Source organism: Melospiza melodia, chromosome 3 (assembly GCF_035770615.1).
Source record: "Melospiza melodia melodia isolate bMelMel2 chromosome 3, bMelMel2.pri, whole genome shotgun sequence".
In the NCBI taxonomy this organism is placed as follows: Eukaryota; Metazoa; Chordata; class Aves; order Passeriformes; family Passerellidae; genus Melospiza; species Melospiza melodia.
This window is the reverse complement of record NC_086196.1, coordinates 138,009,611-138,022,907: the sequence shown is the minus strand read 5'-3', so window position 1 is coordinate 138,022,907 and position 13,297 is coordinate 138,009,611. Positions and strand designations below refer to the sequence as shown.

At 41.0% G+C, this 13,297-nt stretch overlaps 1 protein-coding gene across 1 annotated transcript in view; it reads right to left on the bottom strand.

Moving 5' to 3' along the window:
* The window catches only part of FBXO16 (F-box protein 16), a 61,495-nt gene that overhangs the window by 16,827 nt on the left and 31,371 nt on the right, over window positions 1-13,297 (bottom strand). Inside the window, exons 4-5 of the mRNA XM_063153206.1 lie at window positions 4,356-4,562; window positions 3,334-3,498 (exon numbers count right to left, since the gene is read on the bottom strand). Coding sequence (XP_063009276.1) covers window positions 3,334-3,498; window positions 4,356-4,562 — 372 coding nt within the window. The remainder of the gene's footprint in view (window positions 1-3,333; window positions 3,499-4,355; window positions 4,563-13,297) is intronic.

Sequence of the window (13,297 nt, the reverse complement as noted above, 5' to 3'; positions counted from 1 at the left end):
AGGGGTTGTGATGGCTGGAGAGGCTACCTAGAACAGAGACCAGAGAGAGTTAGAGAAATAAATCAGGAGTTAGAGAAATAAATCAAATATTTATTAAAAAGGCCTTCCAAGGCTACACCTTGGGCAGTGCAAGGGCCTGGCCAAGGCTGCACCCAAGATGGACGATGGGTCACTGTTGGGTTAAGCCCTTTTCTGACCCAGAGATGGGGCAACTGAGAGGCATTTTAAAAACTTTTATTCTATTTTTACTCTCATGTGAAGGGTGAGACAATACAGATGTTATAATTCATGCCATCACAATTAGAAACCAATTGTTTTTTAATTAAAATACATTTTAAGTGTTTCTTAAGCTATCAACTTTTAGCACTTAAGGTATTTCAATATTAGCACTTTAAGGTATTTTCAGTATTTACCATACTGTAAATACCTCAAAACCAATAATCTAAAATTACCCTTCACGATTCTTACTACAATTCATCTTTCATAGTTTTATTTCTCTAAAGTATCCAGTCTTATTTGTAATGTTATCTTTTGAAACTGGTTTCTAGCTCCATTTCTCTCTCAACAATGTCTGTCCTGTTCCATGGAATTTCTAAGTCAGCATTTCTTATCTCACAGTTTGCACACGGATGTGGGAGCCTTCTGTCAGGCTTGGAGAATTCTCTACAAATCCATTTCTCACAGGTTTTCACACTTTTTTAGGTTTTGGGCCATTTGAATATTGGGGGTTAATTATTCAATTATAATTATGTAATGAAGTCACATCCTCCCAGTTTGCTACTATCAATTTACACTTTTTGGGGCCAGAATGGATGTGGAGTTTGATTAGAAGTGTGTAATATCACAGGGTGGAAAACGTAGAGTTTGGGGTTTTAGAATACAGAAATATATGTAACCAAGATGGAGGTTTTAGGGTGGTGGCTGATCCTTCTTCTTGTTAATTATTCAATTACATCTTCAGGTAATGAAGTCACATTCTCCCAGTTTATTCTCATCAATTTACACTTTTTGGGGCCTGAAGCTACAACGGTGACTTTGGTTCTTGTGTTGGAAAAGGATTGTTTTGTCTAATTAAGCTGTGAGGAGAACTTGCTAACACTCTGTATGGAGTTAAACACTGGTGGAGCCCTGGATGCTGAAAATTTTAAACTTTCTGTGCTGAAAGTCACACACCAACAAGAGAACACTTTATTTGACCTGAGGCTGTGGAGAACGCTTCCAAAATTGAATTATAGAAATTGAATTGAATTATAGAATTATATATATTGAACATTATAGGGATTATGGGCTGAGGAGTTTGAATAGAAGTGTGTAATATCACATGGTGGAAAACTTAAGAATTTGGGGTTTTAGAATATAGAAATATAGAAATATAGAAATATAGAAATATAGAAATATAGAAATATAGAAATATAGAAATATAGAAATATAGAAATATAGAAATATAGAAATATAGAAATATAGAAATATAGAAATATAGAAATATGGAAATATTGAAATATGGAAATATATATATAGAAATATAGAAATATATATATAGAAATATATATATAGAAATATATATATAGAAATATATATATATATATATATATATAAACAAGATGGAGGTTTTAAGGTGGTGGCTGATCCTTCTTCTCCAGGGGTTTGGGTGGTATTTTGTAATTGGACAGCAAAGTCCGCATTGTGGAATTTGAGTGATTATTGGGTTAAAAGTGCAAACAATTTAGGTGTCACTCCTTATTTTGATAGTTTAGCCTCAAAAGACCTTGTAGAGAAAGACAGTCAGCCATTTTGTAGCTTGTTAGCAAAACACTGCAGAGCTCACTGCTTGTGAGGCTGCAACTCAGATAATAAAAAATAAACATTTCAGTCTGAACATGAAATAAAATCTGGAGCGCTTCAATCTCAAGACAGAGGCAGAGTAAAGAAGTCAGAGAATGGATGCTAAAGCACCAGTAGGACACTAGAGCAGTAATATCACAGGGTGGAAAACTCAAGAGTTTGGGGTTTTAGAATATAATAATATATATGAACAAGATGGAGGGTTTAGGGTGGTGGCTGATCCTTCTTCTTCACCTTCTTCTTCTCCAGGGGTTTGGGTGGTATTTTGTAGTTGGACAGAAAAGTCCACATTGTGGAATTTGAGTGATTATGGGTTTAAAAGTGAAAATAATTTGGTGTCCTTCCTTATTTTGATAGTTTAGCCTCAAAAGACCTTGTAGAGAAAGACAGTCAGCCATTTTGTACCTTGTTAGCAAAACACTGCAGAGCTCACTGCTCGTGAGGCTGCAACTCAGATAATAAAAAATAAACATTTCAGTCTGAACATGAAATAAAATCTGGAGCGCTTCAATCCCAAGACAGAGGCAGAGGAAAGAAATCAAAAAATGGGCACTAAAGCACCAGTAGGACACTAGAGCAGTAATATCACAGGGTGGAAAACTCAAGAGTTTGGGGTTTTAGAATATAATAATATATATGAACAAGATGGAGGGTTTAGGGTGGTGGCTGGTCCTTCTTCTTCTCCAGGGGTTTGGGTGGTTCTTTGTAATTGGACAGCAAAGTCCACATTGTGGAATTTGAGTGATTATTGGGTTAAAAGTGCAAACAATTTAGGTGTCACTCCTTATTTTGATAGTTTAGCCTCAAAGGACCTTGTACAGAAAGACAGTCAGCCATTTTGTAGCTTGTTAGCAAAACACTGCAGAGCTCACTGCTTGTGAGGCTGCAACTCAGATAATAAAAAATAAACATTTGAGTCTGAACAGGAAATAAAATCTGGAGTGCTTCAATCTCAAGACAGAGGCAGAGTAAAGAAGTCAGAGAATGGATGCTAAAGCACCAGTAGGACACTAGAGCAGTAATATCACAGGGTGGAAAACTCAAGAGTTTGGGGTTTTAGAATATAATAATATATATGAACAAGATGGAGGGTTTAGGGTGGTGGCTGATCCCTCTTCTTCACCTTCTTCTTCTCCAGGGGTTTGGGTGGTATTTTGTAGTTGGACAGAAAAGTCCACATTGTGGAATTTGAGTGATGATGGGTTTAAAAGTGAAAATAATTTAGATGTTATTCCTTAATTGGATAGTTTAGCCTCAAAAGACTGTGGAGAACGACAGTCAGCCATTTTGTAGCTTGTTAAACACTGCAGAACTCACTGCTTGTGAGGCTGCAACACAGAAAATAAAAAAATAAACAATTGAGTCTTAACACGAAATAAAATCTGGAGCGCTTCAATCCCAAGACAGAGGCAGAGGAAAGAAATCAGCAATGGGCACTAAATCAGTTCAGAAAGTGGAAATTCTGGGAGCTGGGGCTGAGGGCAGCGGTACCTTGGGCCGGGTGAGGCGCAGCTCCCTCACCATCTGGATGTAGTGTTTTTTCCACACCCCCTGCTCGAAGGGCGTGGGGCAGAAGTTGAGGAGCCACCCGAAACGCAGGCACTTCAGCATCCACAGCTGGTCCAGCTCTGACAGGTACTTCCAGTGCCAGCTCACCTGTGAAGGAATTCCCAGCCACTTTGGGGTTTAAAGCATCCCAGGATTTTGGATAGAATTCCCACATAATCTTAAATAAATTCAATTATTTTGTGCTGCTAATGCTCCATTCAAACCTTTGATTAAAGCATTTACACCTTTCAAGGCCGTCATGATGTGGAGTCCTTCCAACTCAAGATATTCTGTGATTCTAAGGAATTTTCTGACCTGTTGTCATGGAGAGTTTGAGTTGTACCCACATGAAATGCTGAAGTTCCTAAAGCAAGGCTTAGCCATCCTGAGGTTATTATATATTCTTAAATAATGGAATATTACATTAGCACAGTAATAATGTCACTGAAAACTGACTTTTTAATTTAAAACCACTTTGGGCAGCATCTCACAGCTTTTCAGATTTTTGGAGTCTTAATCATTTTGTTCCAAAGCCCATCTGGAATTTTCTGCTTCTCCACATCCAACACTTGACCTTCAGGCATTTTAAAGTATCTGTTTTCCTTACAGGATCAAGTGTTGTTCTTTGCAAAAGCACAAGCCAAAATCTCTCAAAGCATTAAGGGCTCTGCACACAGTGCAAGGTGTTTTAGAGGAATGTGATTTTCAGGAAGTACCAGGCTTTCTTTCTGGGAATAATCAGCCTTGAAAATGCCACATTTAAAATGCTTTAGAAGAATTTGAAATTACTCATCAATTCCATGAATCTTGGCCAATCTGTCTTTATTTAGGATCTGAGGAACGATCATCAGTAAACATTCATCTAAGCCTTCACCAAAAATCAGTTTTTTCCTGGTTATTTTTTTGTTTTTTAAACTGCTTTGTCCTGGCTTCTTGAAGCCCAGGCGGGTGCTGGCTTTTTCTACCTGTGCACATCGACAGAGGCTCCGTGGATCCAGGAAGGAGAAGATGTACAGGGACAGGACTCGAGGGAGCCTCGTGGTAAAATCCACGGCCTCGGTGGGCACTCGGGCCTGGAGCTGCTGGGCACAGAATTTCTGCTGGGACAGGGAGCAGCGTTCCAGCAGGTCCACCAGGATCCTCCTCCTCTGGCCATCTGTCCACTTGTCAAACTGAAGGGAAAAAAAAATAAGAAGAGGAGTTTCAGGTGCAGACAAACCAGAAATTCAGCTTCTTAAAATAAAATGAGGCGAGGGAAAGCACAGGAGCAGCAGCAGCAGCTTGTGGTGACTCACTCTGAGGGAACAGAGCACCGGGAACAAATGGAGAGGCTACATGAAAGAAACTCTGAAGCCACAGAAGGATTTCTAATCCTCAAAGGATCCAGGATGGCCTGGGCCAGGATTAACTCACTCCTGGGACTGGCTTCCCTCACAGAAAGAGACTCAGATGGGTTTTTACAGGAGCAGGCCTCAATAATGAACCCATTGCTGATTCCTTCTCTGACACTTTCTAATCCTCAAAGGATCCAGGACAGCCTGGCCAGGACTCACTCATGCTCCTGGGACCGGCTTCCCTCACAGAAAGAGACTCAGATGGGTTTTTACAGGAGCAGGCCTCAATAATGAATCCATTGCTGATTCCTTCTCCCCTGATACTTTCTAATCCTCAAAGGATCCATGACGGCCTAGGCCAGGATTAACTCATGCTCCTGGGACCAGCTCTGAGACTTGGCTTCCCTCATGGAAAAGAGGAAACTCAGATGGATTTTTACTCATTTGAGCAGGTCCCACTAATGAACTAATCTCTGGTTCCTTCTCCCCTGACACTTCCTAATCCTGAGGGGATCCAGAACAGCTTAGGCCAGGACTCACTCACGCTCCTGGGACTGGCTTCCCTCATAGAAATGAGGAGACTCAGATGGGTTTTTACTCATATGAGCAGGCACCAATGATTAATGCATTGCTGATTTTTTTCCCCTGATGCTTCCTAATCCTCAAAAGATCCAGGACAGCCTAGGTCGGGATTAACACATTCTCCTGGGACCCACTCTGAGCCTTGGTTTCCCTCATTGAAAGAGGGAGACTCAGATGGGTTTTTACAGGAGCAGGCCTCAATAATGAATGCATTGATGATTCCTTCTCTGACACTTTCTAATCCTCAAAGGATCCAGAATGACCTAGGCTCCTGTGCTCCAGGACTAACACATGGGACTGACTTCCCTCATGGAAATGAGGTGAAAACCCCCATCTGAGCAGGCCCCAATGATGAATTCATTGCCGATTCCTTCTCTGACACTTTCTAATCCTCAAAGGATCCAGGACAGCCTGGCCAGGACTCACTCATGCTCCTGGGACCGGCTTCCCTCACAGAAAGAGACTCAGATGGGTTTTTACAGGAGCAGGCCTCAATAATGAATGCATTGATGATTCCTTCTCTGACACTTTCTAATCCTCAAAGGATCCAGAATGACCTAGGCTCCTGTGCTCCAGGACTAACACATGGGACTGACTTCCCTCATGGAAATGAGGTAAAAACCCCCATCTGAGCAGGCCCCAGTGATGAATTCATTGCCGATTCCTTCTCTGACACTTTCTAATCCTCAAAGGATCCAGCACGGCCTAGGCCAGGACTAACTCATGCTCCTGGGGCCAGCTTCCCTCATGGAAAAGAGGAGACTCAGATGAGTTTTTACTCATTTGAACAGGCCCCAGTGATGAATCCATCGCTGATTGCTTCTCCCCTGACACTTCCACAGCCCCCAGTGCTGCAATCCCAGAGTGCCTCACAATTTGTGAAGTATTTTTCCCTCACAATCCTCCCACACGGGCTATGAGGAGCGGCACAGAGGGAAACCAAACGAGTAAAAATCCACAATGGCAGCAGAGTCACCAAGATTTTTCTACAGCTGATGGCAGGTACCTAAAGAGGAGGATTGACTCCTCAGGGATAGAATCCGTGTGGGAGGAATTGAGGGAAGCTTTGCAGAGCTGGACAAACAGGGCGGGAGTGACACAAGGACCTGTCAGCAGCCATCTCCTGGGAGGAGACAACCTCAGCCCCCACAAATTGCCCAAACTGTCCCCACAAATGACTCAAATCGTCCCCACAAATGCCTCCAATGGCTCCAAAGCTGCAGCCCCGGTGGCAGCGGGGAGGAACAGCCCTGGGATGGGTGGTGGCCACGGGCAGGAGCAGCAGCAATTCCCAGTGGGAAGGAAGGGAGGGATGGCTGGAGAGGGTTTTCCTGAGGGGAAATGTGGAATTTTTTTTAAAAAATTCTTTTTTTTTCCCTTATTTTTTAATTTTTTTTTTTTTTTGTGTTGTTGTTAAGGTCAGTATCAAATGTGTCAGATGGTATTTTCTGTTCAGACTCAGATGTTTATTAGTTCTTATTTGTGTTACACTCTCACAAACTGGGAGTTCTACAGCACTGTGCTTTAACAAACTAAAAATGGAGCTGTAGATCTCTCTCTACAAAGCTTTTTAAGGATAAACTGTTTAATTAAGAAATGATGCTTAAATTATTTTTACTTTTAACTTAATAGTCAACTTTCTGTGGCCTGCAATGCAGTTTTTTCTGTAATTACACAATACCACCCAAACCCATGAAGAAGGATTTGTTTCCACCCTAAACCCTCTATTTTGCTTTAAAAATATTACTATATTCTAAAACTTTAAATTATAAGTTTCCCACCATGTGATATACACATTTCTATTCAAACTCCACACCCAGTTTCTAGAATTTAATTTTGGATTTTTCTCCATGGCCTCAGGTCAAATGCACGGTTGTTCTTTTGGGGGTCAGTGCCTGTCAGCAGCGAAAATCTAAAATTCTCCATATCCAAAGTTCCAACATTGAAGAGTTTTAAACTCAAAGAGAGAATAAATATAAGATTAAAAAATGGATTAATATAACTGGATTAATATAATATAATATAATGTAATGTAATGTAATATAATATAATATAATATAATATAATATAATATAATATAATATAATATAATATAATATAATATAATATAATGTAATGTAATGTAATGTAATGTCATATCATGATAGTTTATATAATAATATATTATAATGTAATAAAATATAGCTGATAATAATAAATAATATAATAATATAAATGGATTAACATAATAAAAAAGGGTCAATATAACTATACATATAAATATAACTATACATATAACTATAACTATAACTATGGATATGAATATAAATGTAAATATAAATATGGATATAGCTAGAAATAGAACTAGAAATTTATTATTTTGAAAAATAAGGAAAAAATGCTCTCCCAATGTTTTCTTTTAATCACTCTGGGTAAATAAATAGTTTAATGTCCAGTGTCCCTTCTTTTCCCCGTCAGAATGAAATTAAGAACAGAATTAGAAATGCAAATTTTTTTTTTCTCTGCTTCCTCCCCACCCCAAATCTCTGCCCAAATAGAGGACTGGCAGAATAATAGTTTAAAATGCACTGTGCTGATGAATTTAATTGAGAAGCATTTTCCTTCCTGATCATTTTTGAAGAACTCCTCATTTATTTATTAATTTATTTTCCCTTGGATGAAATTGCAGTGCTGGAGAACAAACTCCAGGGAGCAAATTCTCCTTCTCCTTCTCGCCAACTCCTCTGCAAGACCTTCGGGAAGGTCAGGATGAAGAGAGTGTGGGATTGGATTCCTGACATTCTGGAGAGATGAAAACCCAAATAAAAAATGTGGCGGTGTTCTCAGGGCTCCCAGGATGAGGGAAGAGGTGAGAATGTTGACTCCGTGTTTCGGAATGCTTAATTTATTATTTTGTAATATATATGATATTAAAACTCTACTAAAAGAATAAAAGATTTCATCACAAGCTAGCTAAAAATAAAAAAAATAAATAAAAAATAATCAAAATCCCAAACGTTTGTGGCTGACTGTGATTGGCCATTAATTAAAAACAACATAAACCCAATCACACATGCACCTGCTGCACCCCACAGCAACAAATAATTATTGTTTACATTTTGTTCTTGAGGATCCTCAGCTTCTCAAGAGGAAAAAAATCTTAAAAAAAAAAGATTTTTCAAGAAATATCATAACTAAAAGCAAAAAAGCTCCCTGTATTTTCAGACACCGTGAATTTAGGAATATTCCCTTTTTTAAAATCCTTTTTTAATATAATTTTGAATTCTAATGATTGGCAGGGTGTTAAGGGAAAACTGAAGGAGGGCCTGGGGATTTAGGATTGAGAAATGTTCCCTGGGAATAAAATCAAAGATGAACCAGAGGAGGTTCTGCCTGTCCCCTCCTCACCCCTGGCCTGAAATCAAAGGTTTGAAACCCCTTGAAATTGAAGATTTTCTCTGCCACACCAAGGGGGAAAAATTCTGCTCCCCATCCTTGATCCTACCCCATTCCTGATCCTTAAAACCATCCCTGATAACGAATTTGTGCTGATAAATTTCTGTGTGAGCTCCATAAAACCATCCCTGATAAGGAATTTGCGCTGATAAATTTCTGTGTGAGCTCCTTGGAACCATCCCTGATAACGAATTTGTGCTGATAAATTTCTGTGTGAGCTCCATGAAACCATTCCTGATAACGAATTTGCACTGATAAATTTCTGTGTGAGCTCCTTGAAACCATCCCTGATAACGAATTTGTGCTGATAAATTTCTGTGTGAGCTCCTTGAAACCATCCCAGATCACCAATTTGTGCTGATAAATTTCTGTGTGAGCTCCTTGAAACCATCCCTGATAACGAATTTGTGCTGATAAATTTCTGTGTGAGCTCCTTGGAACCATCCCTGATAAGGAATTTGCACTGATCAATTTCTGTGTGAGCTCCATAAAACCATCTCTGATAACGAATTTGCACTGATAAATTTCTGTGTGAGCTCCTTGGAACCATCCCTGATAATGAATTTGTGCTGATAAATTTCTGTGTGAGCTCCTTGGAACCATCCCTGATCATTAATTTGTCTCTTTCCCAGCATGGATAAATTTCTGTGTGAGCTCCTTAGAACCATCCCTGATCATGAATTTGTTGTGTCTCTTTCCCAGCACGGATAAATTTCTGTGTGAGCTCCTTAGAACCATCCCTGATCATGGATTTGTTTTGTCTCGTTCCCAGCTCTCTGTGAGCTCCTTAGAACCATCCCTGACAATGCATTTCTTTTGTCTCTTTCCCAGCACGGATAAATTTCTGAGTGAGCTCCTTAGAACCATTCCTGATCATGAATTTGTTTCGTCTCTTTCCCAGCACGGATAAATTTCTGTGTGAGCTCCTTGGAGCCATCCCTGGTCATCATCCCTTGAAGAATTCACAAAAAGACTGGATGTGGCACTTGCTGCCATGATCTCGTTGAACAGTTGGAACTTCGGCTGGACTTGATGATCTTATGGGTCTCTTCCAGCCTTGAACTTCTGTGATTCTGTGAAATTTCTGTGTGAGCTCCCTGAAACCATCCTTGATCATGAATTTGTTGTGTCTCTTTCCCAGCATGGATAAATTTCTGTGTGAGCTCCTTAGAACCATCCCTGATAATGAGTTTTTTTCGTCTCTTTCCCAGCACGGATGAATTCCTGAGTGAGCTCCTTGGAACCATCCCCGATCATGAATTTGTTTTGTCTCTTTCCCAGCACGGATAAATTCCTGAGTGAGCCCCTTGGAACCATCCCTGGTCATCATCCCTTGAAGAATTCAAACAAAGACTGGATGTGGCACTTGCTGCCATGATCTCGTTGAACAGTTGGAACTTCGGCTGGACTTGATGATCTTAGAGGTCTCTTCCAGTCTTGAACTTCTGTGATTCTGTGAAATTTCTGAGTGAGCTCCTTGAAACCATCCCTGATCATGAATTTTTTCCGTCTCTTTCCCAGCACGGATAAATTTCTGTGTGAGCTCCTTGGAACCATCCCCGATAATGAATTTGTTTTGTCTCTTTCCCAGCTCTGTGTGAGCTCCCTGGAACCATCCCCGATCATGAATTTGTTTCGTCTCTTTCCCAGCACGGATAAATTTCTGAGTGAGCTCCCTGGAGCCATCCCTGGTCATCATCCCTTGAAGAATTCACAAAAAGACTGGATGTGGCACTTGCTGCCATGATCTCGTTGAACAGTTAGAACTTCGGCTGGACTTGATGATCTTATGGGTCTCTTCCAGCCTTGAACTTCTGTGATTCTGTGAAATTTCTATGTGAGCTCCTTAGAACCATCCCCGATCATGAATTTGTTGTGTCTCTTTTCCAGCACGGATAAATTTCTGTGTGAGCTCCTTGGAACCATCCCCGATCATGAATTTTTTTGGTCTCTTTCCCAGCACGGATAAATTTCTGAGTGAGCTCCCTGAAACCATCCCTGATCATGAATTTGTTTTGTGTCTTTCCCAGCTCTGTGTGAGCTCCCTGAAACCATCCCTGATCATGAATTTGTGGTGTCTCTTTCTCAGCTCTGTGTGAGCTCCCTGAAACCATCCCTGATAATGAATTTGTTTCGTCTCTTTCCCAGCACGGATAAATTTCTGTGTGAGCTCCTTGGAGCCATCCCTGATAATGAATTTTTTTCGTCTCTTTTCCAGCACGGATAAATTTCTGTGTGAGCTCCCTGAAACCATCCCCGATCATGAATTTGTTTCGTCTCTTTCCCAGCACGGATAAATTTCTGTGTGAGCTCCTTGGAACCATCCCTGGTCATCATCCCTTGAAGAATTCACAAAAAGACTGGATGTGGCACTTGCTGCCACGATCTCGTTGAACAGTTAGAACTTCGGCTGGACTTGATGATCTTATGGGTCTCTTCCAGTCTTGAACTTCTGTGATTCTGTGAAATTTCTGTGTGAGCTCGTTGGAACCATCCCTGATCATGAATTTGTTTTGTCTCTTTCCCAGCACGGATAAATTTCTGTGTGAGCTCCTTGGAACCATCCCTGATAATGGATTTGTTTTGTCTCTTTCCCAGCTCTCTGTGAGCTCCTTAGAACCATCCCTGACAATGAATTTCTTTTGTCTCTTTTCCAGCACGGATAAATTTCTGTGTGAGCTCCCTGAAACCATCCCCGATCATGAATTTGTTTCGTCTCTTTCCCAGCACGGATAAATTTCTGTGTGAGCTCCTTGGAACCATCCCCGATCATGAATTTGTTTTGTCTCTTTCCCAGCACGGATGAATTCCTGAGTGAGCCCCTTGGAACCATCCCTGGTCATCATCCCTTGAAGAATTCACAAAAAGACTGGATGTGGCACTTGCTGCCATGATCTCGTTGAACAGTTAGAACTTCGGCTGGACTTGATGATCTCATGGGTCTCTTCCAGTCTTGAACTTCCGTGATTCTGTGAAATTTCTGAGTGAGCTCCTTGGAACCCTTGGAACCATCCCTGATCATGAATTTGTTTCATCTCTTTCCCAGCTCTGTGTCAGCTCCTTAGAACCATCCCCGATCATGAATTTGTTTCGTCTCTTTCCCAGCATGGATAAATTTCTGAGTGAGCTCGTTGGAACCATCCCTGATCATGAATTTGTTGTGTCTCTTTTCCAGCTCTGTGTGAGCTCCTTGGAACCATCCCTGATCATGAATTTCTTTTGTCTCTTTCCCAGCACGGATAAATTTCTGTGTGAGCTCCTTAGAACCATCCCTGATCATGAATTTGTTTCGTCTCTTTCCCAGCTCTCTGTGAGCTCCTTAGAACCATCCCTGATCATGAATTTGTTTCGTCTCTCTCCCAGCACGGATAAATTTCTGTGTGAGCTCCCTGGAACCATCCCTGATCATGAGTTTGTTTTGTGTCTTTCCCAGCTCTGTGTGAGCTCCCTGAAACCATCCCTGATCATGAATTTGTTGTGTCTCTTTCCCAGCACGGATAAATTTCTGTGTGAGCTCCTTGGAGCCATCCCTGGTCATCATCCCTTGAAGAATTCAAACAAAGACTGGATGTGGCACTTGCTGCCATGATCTCGTTGAACAGTTGGAACTTCGGCTGGACTTGATGATCTTATGGGTCTCTTCCAGCCTTGAACTTCTGTGATTCTGTGAAATTTCTGTGTGAGCTCCTTAGAACCATCCCTGATCATGAATTTGTTGTGTCTCTTTCCCAGCACGGATAAATTTCTGTGTGAGCTCCTTGGAGCCATCCCTGATAATGAATTTGTTTCGTCTCTTTCCCAGCACGGATAAATTTCTGTGTGAGCTCCCTGGAACCATCCCTGGTCATCATCCCTTGAAGAATTCACAAAAAGACTGGATGTGGCACTTGCTGCCATGATCTCGTTGAACAGTTAGAACTTCGGCTGGACTTGATGATCTTATGGATCTCTTCCAGTCTTGAAATTCTGTGATTCTGTGATTTTGTGAAATTTCTGTGTGAGCTCCTTGGAACCATCCCTGATCATGAATTTGTTTCGTCTCTTTTCCAGCACGGATAAATTTCTGTGTGAGCTCCTTGGAACCATCCCCGATCATGAATTTTTTTGGTCTCTTTCCCAGCACGGATAAATTTCTGAGTGAGCTCCCTGAAACCATCCCTGATCATGAATTTGTTGTGTCTCTTTCCCAGCACGGATGAATTCCTGAGTGAGCTCCTTGGAACCATCCCTGGTCATCATCCCTTGAAGAATTCAAACAAAGACTGGATGTGGCACTTGCTGCCATGATCTCGTTGAACAGTTAGAACTTCAGCTGGACTTGATGATCTTATGGGTCTCTTCCAGCCTTGAACTTCTGTGATTCTGTGATTCTGTGAAATTTCTGTGTGAGCTCCTTGGAACCATCCCTGATAATGAATTTATTTCGTCTCTTTTCCAGCACGGATAAATTTCTGTGTGAGCCCCTTAGAACCATCCCTGACAATGCATTTCTTTTGTCTCTTTTCCAGCACGGATAAATTTCTGTGTGAGCTCCCTGAAACCATCCCCGATCATGA